The sequence below is a fragment of the Moschus berezovskii genome, chromosome 20 (genome assembly GCF_049115385.1).
Source record: "Moschus berezovskii isolate FMDL1 chromosome 20, NW_MosBer_1.0, whole genome shotgun sequence".
NCBI classification, from domain to species: Eukaryota; Metazoa; Chordata; class Mammalia; order Artiodactyla; family Moschidae; genus Moschus; species Moschus berezovskii.
In genome coordinates, this window is record NC_142479.1 from 72,700,396 (window position 1) to 72,726,333 (window position 25,938).

The following is a 25,938-nucleotide window of genomic DNA, read 5'->3' on the forward strand; positions in this document are numbered from 1 at the left end:
CCGGGGTGCAATCTGAATAACCTTCTGGAATGCCTCCCAAGCTAAGACCGCTGGGGGAAACATTTGTCACCTGAGTGCCTGAGGACGACCCTGAGTATATTCCTGACCACAATAAGACCGATACGAACATAAAACTGAGATGTTCCTTCCAAGTGTCACCACACCAGCATAAGAGTCTCCTCTGGTCTACTAAGAGCCAGCGTTACCAAAGGAAAAAAAAAACCCATCGCAGTCCCAATCTGAGTAACCTTTAACCAGAGATGTTCCTGTAGCTAGAGCTCCATCTACCTTCTGAACTTTCGATTCCTAGCGGGGCTAGGCGCTTTCCTGACTACCAATCCAAGTTTGGGACCTAAGTCACAGTACACAGTAACAGCATAGATCACAAGTCCCTTGAAAGTCTATCTTTCGATAGATTAGGTTAGTACTTCTAATTCCCAAGGAGTCATGAAATGGTCAAAGAAACCCAAAAGTTTGACCGAGAAAGGAGAGTTCGGTCCACACGCTTTGCCAATTTCTGGTCAGTCCCTAAGGAGACATTGGGTGCCTCTTGGCATGGGCAGGTCGCTATAAACCCCCGACAGGTTTCTGCCATAAGCCGTATGAGATCACTGTGGAACCGCAGAGCAGGGCTGCTCACTTGCTTCACGCAGGGCTTGTCATTCATTCACGCAAGCACACCATAGAGTTAGCAGTACAGCAGAAAACGTGTCCGCTAGGAGAGCAAATAACTAGCGCTCCAAGCATCCTTACCTTGTCCTGAGGATCCCGGACGAGCCCCCAAGATGAAAGGTTGTTGCAGAATGACACAAAGACACCGGGATCTTGGCCTCCGGAGGAGAAGAATTCAATCCAGGGCCAGAGACGAGGCTTGATCGCTCAGAGCTTTTGGTAATAAAGTTTTATTAAAGCATAAAAGAGACAGAAAAAGCTTCTGACATAGGCATCAGAAGGGGGCAGAAAGAGTGTCCCCTGCTAGTCTTCTGCTGGATGTTATATAGTCACTGGCAGCCTGTTAATGAAAGAAAGGAATGTCTCAAAACTCAGAATGGCACCAGGCCTGTCACCCATAAAATGCATTTTGGGATAATCCTGACACCAGAGGATTCATCCCAGGCCATAAAATGATTAACTTGAATCTTGTAGAAGGACAGATTGCCATACAAATGGTTTCATTTACATAGATTAGGAGAACAATATCTGAGTATAACATACTGGTTTGTCAAGTGGGTTCTGAGCCATTTGGTGGAACCGACTTGAAGACAGAGTCTGGGGTAAATGCATAGCACATTAACATAGCTTACAACCAACATTTCCATAAGAAAAATGCATTGGTTAACTCAATATTTGAGAATAGTTAACTTCAGGTGAAACCAGGTGTCATTATGGCAACACAGTGCTTTAAGAGAAACCTCCTTTTAAATTTGTACAGAGAAGAAAAAAATATCACTACTCTGTTTCCTCCTGCTGCTTAAGAGAGAGAAAAATGTCTGACACTTGGAGCCTATTTCCTCCGTTTGGAGACCCCTGGCCTTGCTGCCTGTTACCCTCGCAGAAGGACTAATGCTGAAGCTGAAACTCCAATCCTTTGGCCACCTGATGGGAAGAGCTGACTCATTGGAAAAGACCCTGATGCTGGGAAAGATTGAGGGCAGGAGGAGAAGGGGGCGATAGAGGATGAGATGGTCGGATGGCGTCACCAACTCAGTGGGCATGAACTTGGGCAAACTCTGGAGGATGGCGAGGCACAGGGAGGCCTGGCGTGCTGAGTCCGTGGGGTCGCAGAGAGTCTGCCACGACCTGGCTACTAAACAGCAAAAAGGGAGGGACTGCATGCGGACTCCAGGGCTTTGTGGTTGGGCCGCTCGGGGTCAGATCCTGACTCTGCTGCATGAACGCTGGGAGAACTGAGGCTCATTTTCTCGGTTTCCTGCGCCATAAAGTGGGCTGCAGACCTACGCCAGCGGGTACTGGGGGCGGAGTGAGGTCTCCAGGGTAACGCACGGCGCAGAGGGCCTGGCTCCCGCCGCCCTGAGTCAGCAGCAGGTAAAGCATCACGAGCTGGTTATTGCTGTGCATTCCCTGTGGGTGATTTGATTTCCATCAACAGCCAACCATGTTCATTAATGTTTAATACCTGCTTGGGTGCACGAGACACAGGAAGCAGGATCTGCGTTCCCCAGATGCCAGGAAAAAACCCCGGAGCTTCCAGCCCGGCCCTGGCCTGCCTCAGCCTCTGCTGCTGCTTCCAGAGAGAAAATATGCATGTTCATCTCTCCACAGTCACTGTGACATCTAGAGCTTGCAGAGGGGGAAAACACAAACCCAGGGCATCTGCAATTAGTCTGCCTACCCCAGATATTGCAGGGCTTCCCTGGTGCTCAGTGGTGAAGAACCCGCCTGCCAATGCAGGAGACCCAGGGTTTGATCCCTGGGTCAGGAAGATCCCCTGGAGAAGGAAATGGCAACCCTCTCCAGTGTTCTTGCCTGGAAAATCCTGTGGACACAGGAGCCTGGTGGGCTACAGTCCATGGAGTCACAAGAATCTGACACAACTGAGCGACTGAAAGAACAACTCCAGAAATTATATGCCCCACACACACACGTGCATGCACACACACACGTACACACATGCACACATGTGCTCGCACAAGTGCACACACATACATGCACACACATACCTGGGGGAAAGCCATGAGCTGATGTTTCTCACTGACTTGGCAGAAATCCTTCTTTTCCTCTTCTGTTTTTTTCACAAAGCATTTATCAAGCCAGTTCAGCAGGCTGCTCTTGCCTCACTGGGGACCTTTCCCTCCGACCTTGACAATGGGTGACAGCCATTCTGCAAGGGTGCAGGACTGGCCCCACCCCACGGACAGTCACCTTTAACCCTCAGAACCGCCCGCTACGAGAGGCCCTGGTATCCCCATCTTCACATGAGGATGGCCACTCAGACAAGCTGGGTCTCACCGGAACCCGGACATCAAAGGCAGTGGTGCAACAGTGACGCTAACTTTGCCTCGCGTCTCAGGTCGGGTCCTGGAGACAAAGGTGAGATGCCAACGGAGCGCGCCGGTGGGCAGTGATCAGGGTTCCAGAGACAGGAAGGCCAGCACTGCGTCCAGCTCTGAGCTCTGGATGCAGAGATCCTGTGCAGTCCTGCCAGAGAGCAGGTCATCAGTAAGCAGCAAAAGCTTTGGAAAGAGCCGAGCTCGTCCGCCCTTATACACTGTAGACCTGCTTTGTATGGTTATACTGCAATTTCTTTGTGTTTATAATTGAGGGTGAAACGTTACTGGTAGGCTCTCTCGCCCACATTCTGACTCCAGGCTGGAGTCTCATCATAACGTCTGCCGCTTCTTAGCAGGGCGACCTTGGAGATTTCACCTGTGCTGCCTTCATCTGCGTCCAATTTCTTTAGGGTGGATGTAGTAACAGTCACACTGACCTTATAAGGAGTTTCTGGGAGGAGTCCATGAGTAAAAGTTGCAAATTGCTTCACACAGTGCTTGACAAAAGGGCTGATGCTGAAGTTGAAGCTCCAATACTTTGGCCGTCTGATGTGAAGAGCCGACTCATCGGACAAGACCCTGATGCTGGGGAAGATTGGGGGCAGGAGGAGAAGGGGGCGACAGAGGATGAGGTGGTTGGATGGCGCCACCGACTCAGTGGACATGAGTTTGAGCAGGCTCCGGGAGACAGTGAAGGACAGGGAGGCCTGGCTGCCACAGTCCGTGGGGTCACAAAGAGCCGGACGGGACTGAGCAACAAGCATGAGTAAAACCTGCAGGGTGCTTCAGGCAGCGCGGGGGCGATCTCAGAGCCAGGTGAGGGTGGGCGATCCCCTTCCTCCTAGTCGGGCCTCTTGGCGCAGCCGGGGTCGCTCTCCGCTTCCTTCTGATTTCTGTTCTCTGACCGCGGGCCTCGTGTCCCCCGCCGGCCGGCCTCTGATCGCCGACCAACTCTTGGCGACCCAGTGGGCTGCAGCCGCCCAGCTCCTCTGTCCACGGCGTTTCCCAGGAGAGCTGCCGCTTCCTCCTCCAGGGGACCTTCCCGACCAGGGATCGAACCCGGAATGCTTACCTGTCCGGCATCGGTAGCCGGCTTCTTTACCCCCGCTCCGCCGGGACGCCCCACGAGCCTCAGGGTCTGTGTGGCCTCCGCGGGGAGCAGCGGGGTCTCCCCTCCGCCGACTGTGCGTGCGGACCGGCACCTCCTCCGGGTGGTCTGCTCCCAGGACTTCGGGAGGCTCGAATAAGACAGTGCGGGGAAAAGCCCAAAATCCACTGGTAATAAGCTCTTCAGAAATGCAGGTATACGCGTGTTAAGTGCAGTGATGCCTCCAACGCTAAACAAGCAGCCAAGGCTGGGGGCAGAGGCCCCAGAACCCACGCGCCCCCAGCGGGTCCTAGCCTCCTCGCTGAAACGAGCTTCCGGGCCAGAGCCTTTAAAAGCTGGGGCTTCCCAGGTGGCGCTAGCGGTAAAGAACCCGCCTGCAGGAGACATAAGAGACTCGGGTTCGATCCCTGCGGGGGGAAGATTCCCCTGGAGGAAGGTACGGCAACCCACTCCAGTACTCTCGCCTGGAGAGTCCCACGGACAGAGGAGCCTGGCGGGCTCAGGTCGGAAAGAACGGGACACAACTCGGGACTGAACAGGAAGAAGAAGAAAACAAGGAAACGCAGAGTCCGCCACCTTCTTAGAACCGGGGTGGGGAAATTCCACCAGAACAGAAATCACATTCATTTCTCAGCAGGTCAGCCTCCCCCACAGGTCACTTCTCCTGCTGAGGATGAAAAGAGACCAATTATCCTCTCCGTGGGGAAATCAGACGGAAAAATGATACATGCAAATCAGCACAGTGCACAGGCCAAGGGCTGGGGAGAATTTAACCTGCAGGGAAGCTGCAGGGAAATCTGCCTGCCAACCATGGAATTGCGAGAACCCCCGCCAGAACCCCGTAATTCAGATCCTTCTCTACTGGGGCAGCCAAGGCCTGGGTGACAGGCGGTAAGGCCAAGTTCAAACACTTTTGAAAACAAGTATATTTGGGTCACCGTCTGTTTACTGACGGATCCAGCGTTTGGGGTTTTAAGGCTCTTTCTCCTTAGTTCACTCCGAGCACCGCCGTTAGACTGAAAGTTCTGTTTTCTGCCCTTGGGAAAACGGTGAGACAGCCACCCAGTGTCATTGTCATCTGTTTACTGTGTGTGTCTGTGGGAGAGAGAGAGAGAAACGTTTGTTTGTTTATTTTAGGTCTCACAGTCAGAGGGTGAAAAAAGCCAAAATTCAGCATTGCCTCTTCTGCAAGTACCACGTGTGTTGCTATTTTATCCATATGCTTGTTGGGTTGGCACAAGCCTGACAGCTAAACAACTGCTGACTCACATTTGTCTTTTTTTAACAATTAAATAATATTTAAATTTTTGCTGGGTAGAGTGTACGGGGGAAGGGTAGCAGAGCCTGAGGAAGGCTTTTAGGCTGTGTATGGAAAATCTTGAGTTCCTCAGAGTCCAGAACCCATCATGGCAATTTTCAGGTCGTCTATCAGAGGATTAAGTGCTTCATTTGCTCATGATTCTGTGGCTCCAGGCCAGGGCTGCTCAGCCTCAGCACTGCTGACATTTGGGGAAAATGATTTTCTGTCTTGCCGGGCTCAACAGAAAATTAAATCAAATAGAATGCATTGCAGGATGTTTGGTAGCGTCCCTTAGCACTGCCCCCGCCAGCTGTGATGCCAAGATGTCTCTCAGTGGTGCCATCCACAAGGGGTGCAGTTGCCCCTAGTCGAGACCCTCAGGTCTACACCAAGGAGGCAGGATCCTATGGGAACGTGTTGTTCTCAGCCGTGGGCCCTCCGCTCTGTAAACGGTCACACTGGGGTGACAGTGAGGGCTCGGTGTTAACGTCTGATGTTTCTCAAAGTCCAAAACGCAGGGCATGCCTTCCCGTGCTCGGTAACGGAAAGGTTTAGGAGGTGCGCCCTGCACAGGAGGCCTGACCGCAGGACTTCGCAGAGCCTTGACTGTCTTTGTGTAACTGAGACTCTCCCTGAGAGGTTACACTTTGCAACTCTTTCCAGTTTTACTTGCATGGAGCAAGTGATGTTTGCTGGCCACTTCGGTGCTTAACTCTGGGCCCAGGACCAGAATCTGGGAAGCTTGGCCCAGCTGGAAGTTACCTCTAGTTCCCTGCCTCGACTCTGGGGGATCCCTCAGACCAGAGGTCATCCTGCCATCTTCTCCAGGGTGTCCAATCTACTGTCACCTTTGGCGATAGGTCTGGAAGTTGTTGCTAGGGTAGAGATACAGGTTTCTCCCTGAGGCCAGAGTCCCAGCTCCGGGAATGTCCATCCAGGCTTTCCATAGCATCCAGCTCATTGTGATGGGCCATCCAAAGTCAGCAAGGTCTGTTGACAAAGGCCAGGACATCGTAACAACCTAGGTGTCCATCCACGGATGAATGGATAGAGATTTGGTTTATACAGTGGAATATTAGCCTTTAAAAAGAACGAGGTTTTGCCATTTGCAGCAACACGGGTGGACTTGGAAGGTATCATGCTAAGTGAAATAAGTCAGACCAAGAAATAGAAATACTGTGTATCATTTATATGTGGAATCTTAAAAAAATACAGCCAACTAGTAACTCTAGCATAACAGAAGCTTAGCATACAGCATTATAGCCCATAGACCCACAGATTCACAGAACAGACTAGGGTTATCAGTCGAGGGGGGAGTCTAAGGGGGTGAGGTGGGAGGTAGAAGCTATTGGGTGTAAAACGGGCTCAAGGCTTCCGTGGACTTGTCTTGGCCTCAAAGAAACAGGCATAAACGCAGTGGGAGGCAGGGGAACAGAAGGGGATAAGTGGGGCTGTGCTGTTTGTTGGGGTCTGCAGAACGGAGCAGCAGGGAGACGTCCGGCTTGTTTGTGAAAAGTCACAGAATTCATTTTATTTTAATTGTACTGGAGTATAGGTGATTTATGATGTCAGGTTAATTATAAATTAATAATTAATTATAAATAATTAATATTAATTAAAGTTAATATATAACTCAGTATTTATTTATATATATATATATATATATATCAGTTCAGTTCAGTCATTCAGTTGTGTCCAGCTCTTTGCCACCCCATGGACTACAGCACGCCAGGCCTCCCTGTCCATCACCAACTCCCGGAGTTCACTCAAACTCATGTCCATCGAGTCAGTGATGCCATCCAACCATCTCCTCATCCTCTGTCGTCCCCTTCTCCTCCCGCCTTCAATCTTTCCCAGCATCAGGGTCTTTTCCAATGTGTCAGCTCTTTGCATCAAGTGGCAAAAGTGTTAGAGTTTCAGCTTCAGCATCAGTCCCTCCAATGGACATTCAGGACTGATTTTCTTTAGGATGGACTGGTTTGATGTAAGTGACTCAGTTTATATATATATATATATGTTGTGCTTAGTCACTCAGTCATGTCTGACTCTTTGCGACCCCATGGACTGTAGCCCGCCAAGCTCCTCTACCCATGGAATTCTCCAGACCAGAATACTGGAGTGGGTTGCCATGCCCTCCTCTAGGGGATCTTCCCAACCCAGGGATCAAACCCAGGTCTCCAACATTGCAGGCAGATTCTTTACCAACTGAGCCACCAGGGAAGCCCAGAGATACATATTGTTTTTCATATTCTCTTCCATGATGGTTTATCCCAGGATATTTTAATTGTACTGGAGTATAGTTGATTTATGATGTCGGGTTAATAGTTCCCTGACATCAGGGATTTCAGTGGTGAGCCCACCAGACTGCTGAGGGACATTTGGAGAGAATCCTCTGTTCCAGATAATTCTGTCGTGGGCACATGCAGCCTGCATGGGCCCAGTGGTCTCAGAAATTAAGTGCATTTCTGAGGCAGGTTGCAATCAAGATGTATTTCTACGTTGTGTATGAAATCTTATGTATGTATGAAAACAAGGTTCTAGTAACTTGTTGACATCTTTTCTCATTTCAAAGAAATAGTCACTCTCATGCCTGATTTTGTGATCACAGTTTTGTACTCTTTTTCTTAGAAATTGTCTTACAAATATATAAGGTCCCATTAAACCTGGATCATCTTATTCACAAGAGAAATAGGATAAGAAAGAGGAAGGTATTTCCAAACTTGTCACCACCCAAACAAAATAACTCTGGGAAAATGTTCTTCTTATGACCATTGTCAAGGATAAGAATATTGAAACAGACAGTATGGATAAAACAGATGCACAGATTTAGATAGAAAGCCAAGTCTCTCAGAGGCTCACCATAATGCTTTTATAATTTTCTTTATTGCAGAGTGCTTTTGGAAATTCAGGAAATGAGTAAGATAATAAATAAGTCAGAAAGTAACCTTGTGCGTTCCTATCCAGCAGAGAGAGAACTCTAGTGTGAGAGTGTGATCCCTGTATTCCAAACATTTTTCCCCTCGAGTTTTGATGCTACTGTTTTAGAGTCTGATGGAGTTTTTGCAGCAGGAATATTGTTCGGGCATCCAAGGATCAGTTATTTATAGAGCATTTCCTGCATGCAGAGCACTCTGTCAAATACTAAGGAGGATGCAAAAATCTTAGGCAGGTTCCTGTCCTCAAGAAGCATAGAGTTTAGTTGGGAAGAAAATACACGACGTGGCTCTGAAATCTGTCCCTGGTGCCCCCGTCTCCCTCCCAATGCGGCCACATAGGAACCACAGAACTGTTTCCAGCAGAAGGAATTTTGCTCGAGCGCCTGCCAGCCGCCCCTGCCTCCCTCCTGCTGTTCAGGATCCTATGAACTCTGTGAACCTCCACAGATCATCTGTCCTGAGCCAGGTGGTGGGGTTCAGGAACCCCATCATACTTCTGCACCTGGCTCAGCATCTCCCAGACATGCTGGGGTGTCAATTAATTAGAGCAGGGTGGGGGGGGTCAATTAATTAGAAAATAATTCATGGATAATCACCAGATTCCTCCCCAGGGGACCTCAGTAAAGCAGAGAGGATGTCACTTCTCATTACTACTTGGTAACCAGTGAATGTAGCAAAATATAAATCCTAAGTCATGCAGTTGAAGTAGCTGTGCCTGAGAGGGCTTGGCACCCTTGCTTTTGGCAGGGAACACGCGTCCAGATGCCAAAGAGAGACTGGTTGTTTCAGCAGAAAGGACAGAAATTAATCCTCAAGATCAGTTCAGGCTGTCCTGACTCAGGAGAACTGAGAAATTTATGAGATGATACAGTTAGAAAGAGGGAAGAGTGGCAGGCAAGATTTCAGGGAACTTTAGCATCAGGGCAAAGCTACACCATCCGAAAAGCATGCAGGTCAGCTTCTCCTGAGTAAGCCTGTGATTCCTGTTAGCTTTCCAGAAAAATGCAGAGGGCCGTCCTCACGGAGCTTATCTCACCCACTGCAGCTGAGATAAGGAGCACATTCATTCACTCCCCAGGGACTGGCAAGGACAACAGAAGAGATGGGACGTGTGCACAGACTCAGCTGTAGAACTGGACACGCTTCAAAGAGGACGTCCCTAGGGAGTTCGGCGCTGGAAGCTGGAGAAGAAAATGCGGAGGCGGGCATTCCCACGGGAGAAACAGCATGAGGCGGGGAGGAACCACTGCAAAGACAGTTTTTGTGTGCGTCAGTTGTTTAATTGCAAAATTACAGAAACACGTAAAGTAAAAAGCGAGTCACTCCTCATCACCCCTCAGGCCAACCACCATTAATGGTTTGTGTATTGTTCATGCGCAGCCAATTGTTTGTGTTTATATGTAAATGATATTTTTAACAACAACAAAAACATGAAATCCACTCCACAAACTGTGCTGAAATTAGAAATTCTTCTATGTCACTAAATACAGAGCCATCCCTGTAACACCCTATCATAGACGCTGTATTTTCTCCGCTTTTATAAACAACACCGTGTGCCAGTTCTTTTCGACCCCATGGACTGTAGCCCGCCAGGCTCCTCTGTCCGTGGGATTCTCCAGGCAAGAATGCTGGAGTGGGTTGCCACGCCCTCCTCCAGGGGATCCTCCCAACTCTGGGATCACACCCAAGTCTCCCGCATTGCAGGTGGATTCTTTACTGTCTGAGTCACCAGGGACACACAAACAACATGGTAGTGAACATCGCTGAACATACTTTCTTGCACACTTGTGCAGACTGGATAAGCTGCGGAAATGAAATTGCTGAGTCAAGGCGGGTGTGTGTGTGCTCAGTTGTTCAGCTGTGTCTGGCTCTTAGCTTGCCAGGCTCCTCTGCCCAAGGAATTTTTCAAGCAAGAATACTGGAGGGTTTCCATTTCCCACTCCCATGGATCCTCCCGATCCAGGGACTGAACCCTGGGTCTCTTGTGCATCTCCTACATTGACAGGCAGACTCTTTACCACTGAGCCACCTAGGAAGCCCCACTCAACATAAATTCTGAAATGGAAAATTGCCCTCTGCAAAGATGTGCCAATTACACTTTCATCAATAATGCAAGAAACCACTATAATAATGCTATTCAATACGCCTGTTTAAACCCTTTTAAGGTTTCCATTTTAAAAGGGTTTTGTAATTCTAAAATTTGTGTAGATAACTACACAAGTTGGACTGCAAAGCAAGTAAAGCAAGGTTCAGGAGAGTGTGGATATTATGTTTTCAAATCCATAAGAATGAAAGTGGAGAGAGGCAAGGGGAAAAACACTGGCCACATCACTTCCCTCTGGGGAGGGGAAGTTGGTGAACGAGCGGACATGAATGAGAGGTTTCCGAAATTTAAGAGTCTGAACCATGCGAATATGTCCTCTTCAAAACTAAAGAGTGTTATACATACTTTTTAAATCTAAAAGAGGTGCTGCTCCTTCCAGGAAGCAGTTTTCGTGGAAAATTCCAGTTCTTCAGAGAAAAAGGAGCAGAGTGGTGTTTCCTCCTTCCCTCAAGGCCACGGGACTTGTAACCCAGGTTTCCTTTTTATCAATCAGTACTTTGTGCTTTGTTTTTTGGTATCTACTTTAGCTCTTCCTTTAAAGGTAAGGCTAGCCTAGAGACCAGGAATATTTTGGCTGATATTATACATAGCAATCCTCCATATATAAAATATTTGTTCATACAGTGATATTTACTGTTGCCACATTAAGTTGCATTTTTAGAAATCTATTTTTTCCATTGGGTATAGCAAACAGGGGTAAAAAGCAGGTAACTTCCATGTTCACCATCTTTTAAAAATCCTTATTTTATATTGAAGTACAATTGATTAGGGTGTCCCTGGTGGCTCAGTGGTCAACAGTCTACTTGCCAATGCAGGAGATGTGGGTTCGATCCCTAAGTGGGAAAGATCCCCCTGAAGAAGGAAATGACAACCCACTCCAGTATTCTTGTCTGGGAAAATCCCATGGACAGAAGAGCCTAGTGGGCTACAGTCCATGGGGTCGCAGAGTCAGACCCACCTGAGTGACTAGACAACAACACAGTTGCTTAACAATGTTGTATCAGTTTCAAGTGCAGCGAAGCGGCTCAGGCATGCACACAGGTGCATCTATTCTTTTCCAAACTCTTTCCCATTCCGGTTATTACAGACTGCTGCTGCTGCTAAGTCACTTCAGTCGTGTCCGACTCTGTGTAACCCCACAGACGGAAGCCCACCAGGCTCCCCGTCCCTGGGATTCTCCAGGCAAGAACACTGGAGTGGGTTGCCATTTCCTTCTCCAGACTACTGAGCAGAGTTCCCTGTGCTATACAGTGGGTCCTAGTTGGTCACCTGTTTTTGCACTTTTATCTTTGCAAGCACAGTCAGTGGGCTGCAAAGCGGGCTCTCCTTTAGGGGAAAAACGCCCCGATGTGCACCGTTTGCCCATTTCCATGGTGTAAATTCCCCCACAATGGCCTTTGTCAAGCTCCCTGTCCAAGTCAGCTCAGGCACTCTCTGCTGGCTGTCCCCAGGGAACAAAGGGCACACAAACATTTCTTTTTAAAAAAGAGATGATTCTCAGCAGCTCTACCTTAACCATTAAAAAACAAACAAAAAGGCCCAGTGGGAAGGAGCCCAACACCCTGTCTCCCTACACCAGCTCTGCCCGGGTTGTGACTCGGCCTCTGGCAGGGGCTGAACAGCTACCCAGAGAGCCATGAATCCCCACCCAAAGGTAAACATGTACATTTAAAGAGCGACTTGTGCGCTGTCACAAGTTACACTCAATTTGCCACGTTTGTTTTTCTGTTTGGAGGCTGGAACCCTGACTGTTGTTATAACCAGAACCCGTCAGCTCTCAGCTCCACGTAAGGAAACTCAACCCCGCCTCCCTGCCCAGTGCAGTCCGGCCGCCGTCCTTGTCTCTCTTTCTTTGAACTCCTCTGCGCTGCCTGACCTCAGGGAGCCTGACACAGTTCAGGACTGGGCAGTCTTCCCACCAGGCTCCCACCAGAGCTGAGCAGTCCCAGAGTTTCAGCCTCAGAGCAGCCTTGGGAACCGGAATAAAATACAGATGACTGTGAATAAAGTAAGTGAAAGCTGGCAGGTATGGCCCAGCAGGTAAACGTCCGGGGCCGCCACAGCTTAACGGGTCACATTTCAGAGGACAGCAGCAGGAACTCACGGACCCCCGGACCAGGTCACAATTGGATGACGCGCACTGTGGCCTGGAGGGAAGGTGGACGGGATGCAGAAACTCAACCCAGAGACCAGCTCGTGCAGTTCATCGTCCAGTATTCGCAAGTCTACAATGTAAGGAAGGAAGCTATTCTGCATCAACCCACAGGGTAGAGCCAAGACTCCGTGGGGGAAGCTCTGGAAAGATCTTGGTTCAGTTTTGGAAAGTGCTTTCTCACAGAGCTGGTCCGATGGATCAGGCTACTCCTGGTTGTAGCCCAGGAGGAGAAGTGGGTGACAGAGGATGAGATGGTTGGATGGTGTCACTGATTCAGTGGACATGAATTTGAGCAGCTCCAAGAGATGGTGAAGGACAGGGAGGCCTGGGGGCTGCAGTCCATGGCGCCGCAAAGAGTCAGACACGACTGAGCGACCGAACAACAACTCCGGGTGTGGTACACCCCGTTCACAGGAGCTGACCAAGTACAAAATAGACAACACCTTGGTAGGAATCTAGGGTCTTTCAACGGTCTTTCAGATCACTCCCAAGAGAAATAAAGATGTAGTGGGACACCCAAATGCTGCCCATCAACCCACATGATCCTCACCGTCACTTAACTCGCCTCATGACTGGTACCACCTTGCCTTGCCTTCTGATCTGAAGGATCGCACCTTGAGGCAGCACCTTGCCTTGCCTTCCGATCCTCTTTCCACGCAGCCCTCTGTTTATCCATCTTTCCTCTCCGATCATCAGGGACACCTGTTCCTTGCCTGCCTCTTGTAGTCGTGTGCACCTTGTCCCCAGTCCCAGAGCACGTCTCCCCTTCAGTCCAGACACCACCCATGTGAACCCCCTGACGTCCACTCTCTCCCACCTGAGTCTTCCTCTGGCAACTTGACCGCACAGCCGTCCGTCCTTTCCCCAGCAGGTCAAGACGTTTTAGTCTGAACACGTGTCTAGCAGTTGATCTACAACTGCCTCACACTTGCTCTGAATATTTCAGACACACAACTTGTCTCCCAGACTAGACTCTGAGCCTCTGCACTGCAGTGGTATTGTTTTTCACTTTGCTCTTTTTGTCCTGGCAGAAAAGTTTCCTGAGCAGAACAATCAGTACATGGCGAATTAATTCTTATCTTATAGGGCATACTGATTAATCTAACTCAGCTTCCAGCTCTCCTTACTGACCCTGACCCTCATCCTTTTCGTTGTCACCAATTACCTTCTCTCTCCTATCTCCTGCCTCCTAAGGTCAAGAAATTACTGGGAAATACAAAATATAGACTTTTTCACGGGAAAGTCCAGGAAGAGGCCAGGATCACTCCCGGAAATGTCAGACTATATGAGGCCCCTAAGTTTACTCTCAAACATGTCCGTTTCTCCTCACAACATCTGTCACTGTCTGTGGTTAGCTGTTTGCATGTGTGCGTGTGGCACTGTGGACCTGTCGGGCTGTTTCACTTACTGGATTGTAAGCGCTCTGAAGCAGGGAGTCCGGTGGCCGCTATGCCCCCCACAGTATCCGAAGCTCATATCGAGCCTCATGCATATTAGGCGCATCATGATCTTGCTGAAGGAACGAAAGAACAGATGGAGCGTCCAGATGTGGCGCTCCTGCAGGTCTTTGCATTCTCTTTCCCCAACTGAAGAAACACTCTTCACGCTTTCAGACGACGCAAGATGTATAAAGAGCAGCTGAACCTCACATCCCCGGAACCCCCAGTGCAGCTCCACCAGGAGGCCAGCTGGGTCCAGTTCCACCTGGGGATCAACCGCCACGGCCTGTACCCCCGGTCCAGCCCCGTCGTCAGCAAACTCCTACAGGACATGAGGCACTTTCCCACCATCAGCGCTGGTGAGCGTCACAGACCAGCAGGGAGACTTTCTCCCTGAGAGGCTGGGAAACCATCTCAGGCGGGGCTCCAGGGTGAAATAGTAGAGGGCTGATTCTGACACTCAACAGAGTAAGAAGGAAACCACAAACATTGATCTTTTAACCCTTGAAAGAGATCTTACAACTGTGATCTCATAAGGGAGGTACAGGAGGCGTCTGTACCTAAAAAGGTGATGTCACTGTTGATCCTGTTCGCCCTCCCAGTCTGGTGACTGTCTCTTATACAGTGATCTTACGATGTAATCCAGGGCTCCCCGACCTTCCATCCACTTACTGGTACCTCCTGTCTAATCAGCAGCAGCATTAGATTAGAAATAAAGTGCACAATAAGTATAACACGTTTGAATCATCCTGAAACCTTCTCCCCCCACCCCTCTTCGGTGGGTAGAAAAATTGTCTTCCACAAAATTGGTCCCTGGTGCCAAAAACTTGGGGACCGCTGAGTGTAGACAGTATCATTGCCATTTCACAGATAGGAACACCAAGCCTCAGAAAGCTTAGGCAACCTGGCCAAGGACCCAGTGGTGGCCTGCTGTCTCAGGTCACAAGCAGTACGCCAGTCTAAGGGACACACAGGGATTTTCAGACTCCAAACTATTAACAGCATCGGTTTCCCAAACAGGCGTGGCTGGAATGTCCATTGAAGGGCCAGGGAGCGTGAGCTCAGGATGGAGCAGGGTGGGAGATTGCAGCCCCAGATGGGGCTGGAGGAAGACTCCCTATGGAACAGTCAAGGGCCCCAGACCGCCTCCCACTCTCCCTCCTCTGATGCCTGAACTAGAGTTGATGTCCTCACAGGCCTTCTCGTCCTTTGCAGATTACAGTCAGGACGAGAAAGCCCTGCTTGGAGCATGTGACTGCTCCCAGAGTAAGTGGCCTGGCCCCGGCCCCGCCCCGCCTCTGGTTCCACCCAAGCCGTGGCCCCGCCCCATCTCTGGTTCCATCCTAGCCGTGGCCCCGCCCCTGGCATTGACCCCGCCCCGCCCCTGGCCCCACCCCGTCTCTGGTTCCACCCTAACCGTGGCCCCGCCCCACCCCGTCCCTGGCCCCGCCCCACCTCTGGTTCAACCCAAGCCGTGGCCCCGCCCCATCCCTGGTTCCACCCTAGCTGTGGCCCTGCCCCTGGCATTGGCCCCGCCCCTGGCCCCACCGCGTCTCTGGTTCCACCCTAGCCGTGGCCCCGCCCCTAGCTGTGTCCCCACCCCTAGCTGTGTCCCCGCCCCATCTCTGGTTCCACCCTAGCTGTGGCCCCGCCCCTGGCCCTACCCCGTCTCTGGTTCCACCCTAGCCGTGGCCCCGCCCCTAGCTGTGGCCCCGCCCCATCTCTGGTTCCACCCTAGCCGTGGCCCCGCCCCTGGCATTGGCCCCGCCCCATCTCTGGTTCCACCCTAGCCGTGGCCCCGCACCCGCCCCGCCCCCTCACCCCGGGAACCCCGGTACCTGGCGGCAGCCTGGAGGTCCCACAGGCCTCCCCAGGGGACCGGGTCGCGAGCAGAGGGGCATGAGCCCCCTGCCTCCTCTCCGCACTCGCACAGAAGGGAAGGCCTTCGAGAGGAGCTCGCAGGTGGGCCCGGTCGGGTGGCCTGCGGCCCCCACCCAGCGTGGTCGCGGGGTCGAGGAGCTGGTTAGAAAAGCGGAGCCTCGGTCTCCACTCCAATTTTCTGAATCAAAATCTGGGTTCTCACAAAATCCTCGAGGGACTGAAGTACATTTTCGGAGTTAGGAAGCCGTGGGGCAGGGCAGTGGCTCTCAACTCGGCGACAAGTGACAGTGACCCGGGGTGGGGGGGGCTCGTCAGTGCCCTGGGGGAGGAGGCCCAGGCATCAGCATGGCAGAAACCCTTCAGGGTCTCAGGAAGCCAGGCTGACTCCCTGGGGTGAAGATTCATGCAGGCAAAAGATGGGCCCAGTCCTTGGGAGGGGGTGCTCTGTACTGGGATTCAGATGTTCACGGACACTGAGCTCACAGCCGGTCACCATTGGCCCAGGAACCTCCTCCACTGGCCTCAGTGAACTGAACACACGTCAGAAATATCCGTGTGTCCTGACTCGTCAAAGGCTTAAAAGACACAAGATTGTAGAGCCTGGGGCTTCCCTGTTCTTTAGTTTCGCCCCTGCCATTCTCCGTTCATCGGAAGGCAAAGGTGAAGGGCAGGGCCAGGGGAGTCAGGGTTACGGTTGGGAGTCAGGAGGCAGCACCCACCCGCAGGGTCTCGCAGGGGCCCCCCAGGTGTCACGAGGCCCCGTCACCGCCTAGGTGTCCAGTCTTACCAGGAAGAGATGTTAGTCACAAGTCCAATGTGATGTGACAGGTGGCAGGTTCAGAGTCTCTAAGGCGAGGTTGAAGCAGAGAGGAAGAGGTCAGCTCTTCTCAGGAAAATGTCCTTTCGGGATTTTCAGAGTGTCCCTCTGGGGAAACCTGCATTGTTTGCCCCTTTCCGATAACAGCAGAAAAAGTCTTATCTTGAGTCCCTGGACACACTCCAAAACCTGACCGGATTTTACTCTGCAGGCTTTGAGAGCAAATTCTAATCTCTAGTGTCTCAAGTGAGAGCGAAGGGAAAAAACGGGCTCGGTTTGTGGAGTGAATAAAGGGCCACAGCCCCGAGCCTGGGCCCGGAAGCACCATTAACTCCCCATTCTTCCCATGCAGTTGTGAAACCCAGTGGCGTCCACCTCAAACTGGTTCTGAGGTTCTCGGACTTCGGGAAGGCCATGTTCAAACCGATGAGGTAAGTGACTGCTTTCTGCACCCCCACGCCCATCTGTGGCAGCCATAATAAAAGTTTAGTCTTCATTTTATAAAGTTTAGTCCCAAGCCAGAGTATCATTTTAAGATGTACTTCTTGAAAAAGCATGCATTTTTTTCTATTAAGTCATGTAGACAGAATTTGTCCCTTTTTATAAAAGGAAAGTAGAAATTTATCTTTGGGTAATATAAATGATGACCACAGAGATTATATTTTTAATGTAATATAATACAGTACGGAAGTGAAAGTCTTATTCGCTTAGTCATGTCAGTCTCTTTGCAACCCCATGGTCCATAGCCCACCAGGCTCCTCTGTCCATGGGATTCTCAAGGCAGGAACACTGGAGAGGGTTGCCATTTCCTTCTCTAGGGGATCTTCCCAACCCAGGGATCAAGCCCACATCTCCTGCATTGCAGGTAGATTCTTTACCATCTGAGCCACCTGGGAAGCCCATAATACAGTGCATACAATAAGAAACCTGAATATTCATTGGAAGGACTGATGCTACAGCTGAAGCTCTAGTTCTTTGGTCACCTGATGTGAAGAAACAACTCATTGGAAAAGACCCTGATGCTGGGAAAGATTGAGGGCAAGAGGAGAAGGGGACGACAGAGGATGAGATGGCTGGATGGCATCACTGGTTCAATGCACATGAGTTTGAGCAAACTCTGGGAGACAGTGAAGGACAGGGAAGCCTGGTGGGCTGCAGTTCATGGGGTCGCAAAGAGTCAGACACGACTTAGCGACGGAACAACAACAGTAATAAATACATCCATGCTAGTCGGGCTTTGCGGAGTAAATGATTTTCAAATTTAAAATCGTGCCTAAATATGCCATGCAAAGATGAGGTGATGATTCAGAAAATTCGGAAGGGCATCCGAAGGACTGTGTATTCTTTTTTCAATTTTTATTTTTTCTTTACTTTTTTTTTTTTTAGCCTTCCTCACTCAGCTTGTGGGATCTTAGTTCCCCGACCAGGGATTGAACCCACGGGTCATGGCAGTGAAAGGGTTCAGTCCTAACCACTGGACCATCAGGGAACTTCCAGAGTGTGTATTCTTACATACAGAATTCAGGAATTAAAGCAAGCTCAGGACACACAGATGGTCCTCACTGACTTGGACATAGGGCGATGCTAACGCGTAGCCCGGGGTCAGGCCTGGCCATGGGGGCCTGTACTTCAAAAGTGGCTGTGCCTTTGAAAGGAGAGTCCCCACTTTGGGCAGACCCTCACTATGGTTTCCAGGACTGGTTGGTGATTTTCTTTATGTTTTGTTTTGTTTTTTGAAGATTTTCTTTTATTTGGACCATTTCTAAAGTTGTTATTGAATTTGTTACAATGTTGCTTCTGTTTCATGTTTTGGTTTTCTGGCCACAAGCATATGGGATCCTAGCTCGCTCCCAACCCGGGACAGAGCCCACACCCCCTGCCTTGGAAGGCGGTCTTAACCACTGGAGCGCGGGGGTGGAGTTCCAAGGCTGCTGTTTTTCAGCAAAGCACACGTCACACTGTTCCCCTGGCAGGTGCTGCTTGCCTAAAGGTTTTCCACAAAATGACATTTGTTGACACTGACATCACTCTTGCAGCCACTGTGCAGCCCCACGCGGTGGATTATAAAATTATTCCAAGATCGTCCTTCTTCAAATGATTATCGGCATCCAGGCCAGTCACTGCGGGGCCAGCAGGCAGGGTGCCCTGCATTAGTGGGAGATGCCTTTCTGATCTTACACACCCAACAGCCGGCTCCTCATGACCAGGCAGGGGATGCTTTTCAGCCATGCAGTAGAGATTTCTTCATGTTTATAAACAAATATCCTCGACACCAGCCTCCCTCCCGTCTCTGGCAGGGCTGGTCTCACGACCCAGCGGAGGCGATGCACGCAGGACTTTCCTGCTCTTCCAGCATCAGTCCTGTCGAAGCACATCTCTGGGGCACTTTTCCTTTTATAAGTTTCTGTCTCGGGCCCAGCATCTCTCAGTCCTCGGCCTCTGGGTCTACCCCACCTCTGGTCTGTTAGCCAGCACCCTGTCCTCCGCGTGTCTGCAGAGAAGTGCATTTATTTGCTCTCAACGACTGGGCTTTTCAGAGAATCAGCCACTGTCATCAAAGCGGCTTGAGTGGGAGGCCTGGTGAGGAGGGGGCAGGGGGCCACAGGACAGTCAGCGTCCTTCGCAGGTCCCACCGAGCAGAGAGGCCTCCAGCTGCTCATCCATGTGGTCCCTCCCCTTGCAAGCTCGGAAAACACAGACGCGCACCTTCTTTCCAGCCGGCCGCATGTGTCAGCTCTGCTCCCAGGCTCCCACCTGAGGACCGAGTCCAGGGCCTGACTGCTCCCTTCCTTCCAGACAGCAGCGAGATGAAGAGACGCCCGAGGACTTCTTCTATTTCATCGACTTTCAGAGACACAACGCGGAGATCGCTGCTTTCCACCTGGACAGGTAGTGCTGGCCCCACAGAAGCGGCGCTGGCTGCAGAGGCCAGTCCCGAGAGGCGCCCCAGCTCGCCCACCAGCCTCTCCCCTCCGTTCCTCCTGCTAGATTTTCTTGGTGGTTCCCAGTGATGCCTTCAAACCCAACACAACCCATCAGCCCCAGGGATCGCAAAACACAAGGCCTTTTAATGTAACAAGGAGTGTTTGGTAAGGAAGGAGCCCTGCCAGGCTGCCTGCGGCTCAGTCTCCTGACCTGAGAGTGGGGAGAGTGCGCCCCTGCCACTGCCCCACAGTGCCTCCCGGCTGCGATGTGAAACGGCGAAAGCTCATTCCTGAACTTCCCAGCCCCCTGCCTGCCCGTCATTCCTAGCCGAGGTGTGGTCTGGGGACTGGCAGCCTGGCCCCCCATGCCCCTCCCTGGAACTTTCCAGAAACGCAGAATCCCAGCCTCAGCCTGGCCCCACTGACTCAGAGGCACATCTGAGCAGGATCGGGGGTGACTCATGTGCGCACAAGCGTGAGGAGCTCTGAGCTGAGCACCGGGTCACGGTGGGGCTTTGCCCGGAAGGGCTGACGGGATAGAGTCCTTCCCCACCCCAGCCCCTAGGGCACACGCTTGCCCTGGACACTGAGACCCCCACCCTCTACTGGGGGCAGGCAGGAAGGCCCGTCCATTTCTTTGATTTTTTTTTTTGGCTGTGCCTGGGAGCTGGTGGGATCTTAGTTCCCCGACCAGGGATCGAACCTGTGCCCCCCTGAAGTGGAAGCGCATTGTCCTAACCACTGCACCGCCAGGGACTTCTCAGCAGATCCGCTTCTAGCGGCGGCCGTTTCTTTCAGGCGGTCATCCCTCGGACCTCAACAGGCCTCCATCTCTTTCAGGATTCTGGACTTCCGGCGGGTGCCTCCGACCGTGGGCAGGCTAGTCAACGTCACCAAGGAGATCCTGGAGGTGACCAGGAATGAAATCCTGCAGAGTGTTTTCTTTGTCTCTCCAGGTGGGCTTCTGGCAGGAGCGATTCTCTAGGTCTGAGAGCGTGGGCCGCCGTTCGGTCTGACCTCCTGCCAGCGGTCCCCTGTTCCCAGGTGGCTGCCTGCCACCTGCAGACGCTGCCCTGGGCCTCCTGATGGTCACTCGCGGTGACCTGTGGACTGAGGCGGCTGGGTGCCAGGTGCCCCCCAGCCTGTGCAGGCCCTGAACTCCGATGCCGGCAGCCCCAGAGACAGATGTCACCCGTCCAGACAGAAAGCGAAAAGAGACTGCAAGTGTCAGGCACTCAGCCGTGTCTGACTCTCTGTGACCCCCTGGGCTGCAGCCCACCAGGCTCCTCCGTCCGTGGGCTTCTCCAGGCAGGAACACTGGAGTGGGGTGCCATTCCCTTCTCCAGGGGATCTTCCTGACCCAGGGATGGAACCCAGGTCTCCCGCATTGCAGGTGGACTCTACCAACGGAGCCACTAGGGAAGCCCCCTGCTAGTGTGGGCACGATGCAGTAGGCTGGGCCCACGAGTCTCGGCTCCAAGAGAGTCGAGAGGTGGTTTCCAGGATGCCCGATTCCGTAGTATCCTCCACAGACGGCAGAGGCCACGTCTTCTCCTTCTGCCTTTTCCCGAGACACGAGCTCGGGGCCCCTTGGGGCAGGAGGATGGGTGCCCGCCCCTCCTCTGACTACTCTCTCCTTCTCCACCCTCCAGCCAACAACATGTGCTTCTTCGCCAAGTGTCCATACATGTGCAAGACGGAGTACGCCGTGTGCGGCAACCCGCACCTGCTGGAGGGCTCCCTGTCCGCCTTCCTGCCGTCCCTCAACCTGGCCCCGCGGCTCTCCGTGCCCAACCCCTGGATCCGCTCCTACTCGCTGGCAGGGAGAGAGGAGTGAGTTGGTCCTGGGATCGAGGGCGGCTCACCCAGCCTCGGGAGGTCTGCCACTACATCCGTCCCTCCGCCTTACCCCATGTGCAAGCTGGGCGTCGCTGCCGTCCCTTTAGTTCACGGGTCGTTATAAAAAGCCCCGTTTACCCCGCGCTGGATGCCGGGGGAGACAGAAAGGACAGCCCAGGTTCTTCCTTCCAGAAGCCCCTCGGTCCAGCGTGTGGGCAGACAGCAGCCAGGCTGTGAGATGCCTGTGGGGGACCTGGGCTCCCTGAGGTGGTCGTTCCCCGGGCCTGGCACACACCTGGGCACAGGGCAGGTGCTCAGTGAATGAGCCGACTGGATGAATGGGTTCATCCCTCCAGACTCCAGCCGTGGTGGGAAGAGGAGCGAACAGGCAGGACTTTTGGGGGATGTGGCAGATCCTTAGGGACTCGTGAAGGCTGAGGGGGAATCCCCCAGATAAAAGGGACCTGGGGGCCTTCTGGTGGACAGAGAGGTGGCAGAGGGTGGCTGGCGGGGGGCTGCAGACGGCTTGGGAGATGAGAGAGCAGTGTCCAAGAGGCCGTTGCGGGGCGCTGCAGAGGAAGCCGGCCCCCTCCTCCTCCCCCCCACCAGCCCCGCACATGTGCAGCACCCCACTGGGCGGGTGCTTGGAAAACACACTGAAAGGTCTGGAGCCTTCTCACGCAGGGAGTCTGCCGCTTCCGGGGGGGCCCCCTGGCACATGGTCAGTGCAGCACCCCGCTGCGCGGGTCACTCTGAAAGGTCTGGAGCCTTCTCACGCAGGGAGTCTGCCGCTTCCGGGGGCCCTTGCCCGCGTCCTCCTGGGGGTCCCCACGGACCCCAGCCCGGGCAGGAGCGGGGAGGCGGGGACGCAGGGAGGTGAGGGCGGACTCCTCCACCCCAGCTTTTCCTCCCCCAGGTGGGAGGTCAACCCTCTCTACTGCGACGCGGTGAAGCAGGTGTACCCGCACAACAGCAGCAGCCGCCTGCTCAACATCATCGACATGGCCGTCTTCGACTTCCTGATGGGTGGGTGCGCGCCGGGGACTCCTGTGACCCGCCCGCGGGAGTGAACGGCTGTCCCTTCTGGAGGGGCAAGCGCACACCCCGAGGCCGGTGGGGATGGAAGTCGTCCCCGTCATGGTGGGGGCGTGGGGCGCAGGGAGGAAGTGCAGCGGCGGGAGGAGCCAGGGAAGGGACCGCCATCCACCGTGGAGGCCCCCGGGGGACAGGGAGGCTAGGGAGGAGGACAGGGGTGCAGGCCGCCGCCCCGGGGGCTGGTGAGCTTCTGGAAAGACAGGGAGCCAAGCCCAGCGCAGTGCCGGGCAAGGAGGCCCAGCCTTCCAGGCGGGTGTTAGGACCCCAGCGGGCTGGGGCGGTGAGATGGCCCCGGGAGACAGGCTTAGGTGGGTGCAGAGCCCCCGCTTCTGGAGGGCTGCAGCCTTGGCCTGAGGGAGCTCGGAGGCGGGCGTGCGTCCACAGGCCCTGGCCCGGCCCCAGCGCCTCGCCTCCTCCACAGGAAACATGGATCGGCACCACTACGAGATGTTCACCAGGTTCGGGGACGACGGGTTCCTGATCCACCTGGACAATGCCCGGGGGTGAGCGCCCCCTCGCCCCCCACGCCCCCACGCCGCGGGGCCTCCACGGCCACGTCCCCCCTCCCGACCCTCCTGGCTGCTTAGCCTTTGCTTTTTTCCTTTTTTTGGCCACTGATGGGTCTTTGTTGCTGTGAGGGCTTTTCTCTAGGGTGGAGAGCGGAGCTCTCTCCAGTTTCCATGCCCAGGCTGCTCACTGTGGTGCTTTCTTTAATGGGCTTTAGAGCACCGCGCTCAGTGGTCGGGGCTCGCGGGCTCCGGGGCCCAGGCTTAGCTCAGTAGCCGTAGCGCCGGGCCGTAGTTGCTCCCGGGCACGTGGATCTCCCCAGACCGGGCCCTGCGCCCTGTGCGTTGCCAGGCGGATGCTTACGCTGCCCCGGCAGGGAAGGCCTCCCTGCGCTCGTCTTTGCAGAGGCGGCGGCCTGTGCGCCCTAGCGCAGCGGGGGCGCGCCCTCTGCCCCTCTCCCTCCACCTTCACCGCTGGACGCGGAGCGCCGTCTCAGCCTGTCAGCCTCCACCCTCGGGCTGGTGGATACAGGGCCTGGTGGATACAGGGCCGAGTGGGCGCTTTTTCTGCCCTCTCTGGAGGAGGCTTGCGTGACCTGAGGAGGGGAGGGGCGGGAGGGGCCGCGGCCGGCGGCGGGGCGGGGCGGGGCGGGGCGGGGCGCGGCCCCCCAGCGCCATCCGTCTGTCTCCCCCGCAGGTTCGGCCGGCACTCCCACGACGAGGTGTCCATCCTGGCGCCGCTCTTCCAGTGCTGCCGGTGAGCGTCCCCTTCGGGGCTCCGGTGCCCACAGGGTTCTGCAGGGCTCCACCCGTTACCGCTGCTGTAGGGCGTGGGCGGGCGGACGACAGGAAGCCGGGCGTCTCCTGTCCCCGCAGAGGCGGACTTAGGGCCTGGGCTTTCAGACCTCTCAGCCGCCTGCCTGCATCCTTAGGCCACGGAGATAAGCACGCGCTCACTCTCACGGGCCCGGTGGCCTCTGCTGTGCCCGCGCTCACGTAGCTCGTAAATACCGCTGTCCTGTCACCGTCTAAGCAGAATCCCGACTCAAGTTTTATCAGAGGAGAGGAAGCCCCCGGGCCTCCGCCTGGCCAGCACCTCTCCGCAGCATCTCTGACCGCCTCCAGCCTGGCTGGCGTCTCAGCCAGGCCGGCCAGGACCGCGCACCTGCTTGGCGGAGGTGGCCGAGGCTGAACAGAAACGTGTGGTTCCCCGCTGGGAAGTTTGAGCCTGAACTTTCTTCCTCCACTTTCTGGGGTGACTTACACGTGCCCGCCTCCCTGTCACCCCCTCCTCCTGAGCAGGAAAGGCAGGGGTTGTATGTCATCAAGGCTGGACACTTAAGCTGCTTACACGTGGGTCCAAGTCACAGTCCCACGAAAAAGAGATCGGAATCCTAAAGGCTGGCCGAACCCCTTTTCAGAATCCGATGCAGAGAAATCAGAACCACGGAGCTGAGCAGAAACAAGGTGGAGCCAGCAGTGCCCACGGCCTCTGAGAAGGCAGGCACCCGCGTCATCTCACCTACTGGGGGCTTCTCTCGTTCGCTTTAAATTTCCTGGAAAAGCTCTCACTGAGGACTTGTTTGGATTCTCTGACAAACACCAGATGCCTGGGGCAACACAAGTGAGGGCACGGATGGCTCGGCAGACCACTGGCCAAGGACTGCAGGACGCTAGCCGCCACCCGTCATCCAGTCCTTTCTTACCGGGATGCCATTAAAGAGTACCCGAGAAGGCGCTGGAGGAGGAGTAGGCTCTGCAGCATGAACCCCCCAGAACAGGCAGTGGGGAGAGAAGTAAGTTCGGGAAGTGTCTCCCTTTACCTTTACTAACTGGGTTTTTGACTCTGTCCTCCAGGATAAAGAGGAAGACGCTCCTGCACCTGCAGCTGCTGGCCCAGGCCGACTACAGGCTCAGTGACGTGATGCGCGAGTCACTGCTGGAGGACCAGCTCAGCCCCGTGCTCACGGAGCCCCACTTGCTCGCCCTGGACCGCAGGCTGCAGACTGTCCTCAGGACAGTGCAGGACTGCATCGAGGCCCACGGGGAGCAGAATGTGGTAGCCGATGGCCCCGTGGGACAGTGGGCCCTAGACTCCAGCCGGGCTAACGCAACAAGCTAGGGGCCGGAGGAGGCACACCCTGGAAACTGGACCAGAGCCACGGTGGACTCCGAGTGCGGCCCCCCGCTTCCCTGGGGCCCCCATCCAGGCTGGGGCCTGGGTCAGGAGCTCACCAGGCAGGCAGGGCGAGGGGATGATTCTGAAAAAGTGGAATTGCGACCCACTGAGCCTCCCTCCTTGGAGCACTGGCCTGGCTCCCCTCCCCCTGGAAGCTCTGCTCCATCAAGGCCACAGACACCTGCTGAGCCCACTGGGAACCTGGACACGGGTCTGGCCTGGAAGCCCAGCTCCTGGGACAGCATTAACTGTCACAAATAAAATGACAGGACATCAGATGGACTCCTCCAGGTGTTCATTATGGCCACAAGGATGATTCCTCTTCCACATAGTAATATCTGACGTCTCACAAGCAGACAAAGAAACTACACACGGTGACTCTCCAACTGGTTTAGTACACTTCACACTCTCTATTCACGTTCCAATCACTGTGACCCAGTCTCAACACAGCCGTCCCCTCTGATTTCTCAGATGTGTTATCACAAGCGGTAAGTGTAACAGAGGGATTTGCTCAGGGCATCAGAAAAGGATGTTTCCATCTCAAAGAGTAGACGTTGACAACTGGCATCAAGGATGTCACTATAAAAGGCAAAGCGAGGGGGGCCCGGCAGTGGGACAACACAGGGACGGGGCCGGCACGGACA

At 53.8% G+C, this 25,938-nt stretch overlaps 1 protein-coding gene across 3 annotated transcripts in view; it reads left to right on the forward strand.

Annotated features, from left to right (window-relative positions):
• FAM20A (FAM20A golgi associated secretory pathway pseudokinase) overlaps nt 1-25,570 on the forward strand; it is a 49,643-nt gene extending 24,073 nt beyond the window's left edge. For 2 of the 3 annotated variants that reach the window (XM_088829385.1, XM_055408727.2), the window contains exons 2-11: nt 14,228-14,412; nt 15,269-15,319; nt 17,104-17,182; nt 19,548-19,640; nt 20,516-20,631; nt 21,328-21,508; nt 22,431-22,540; nt 23,031-23,112; nt 23,813-23,872; nt 24,973-25,570. In XM_088829385.1, the coding sequence (XP_088685511.1) occupies nt 14,238-14,412; nt 15,269-15,319; nt 17,104-17,182; nt 19,548-19,640; nt 20,516-20,631; nt 21,328-21,508; nt 22,431-22,540; nt 23,031-23,112; nt 23,813-23,872; nt 24,973-25,237 (1,212 nt within the window). In that variant the 5' untranslated portion in view covers nt 14,228-14,237 and the 3' untranslated portion in view covers nt 25,238-25,570. Of the gene's footprint in view, nt 1-9,437; nt 9,621-14,227; nt 14,413-15,268; nt 15,320-17,103; nt 17,183-19,547; nt 19,641-20,515; nt 20,632-21,327; nt 21,509-22,430; nt 22,541-23,030; nt 23,113-23,812; nt 23,873-24,972 lie in introns of those variants that run through there. The other variant, XM_088829384.1, reaches the window with a different exon arrangement.
• The last annotated feature ends 368 nt before the right edge of the window (nt 25,571-25,938 follow it).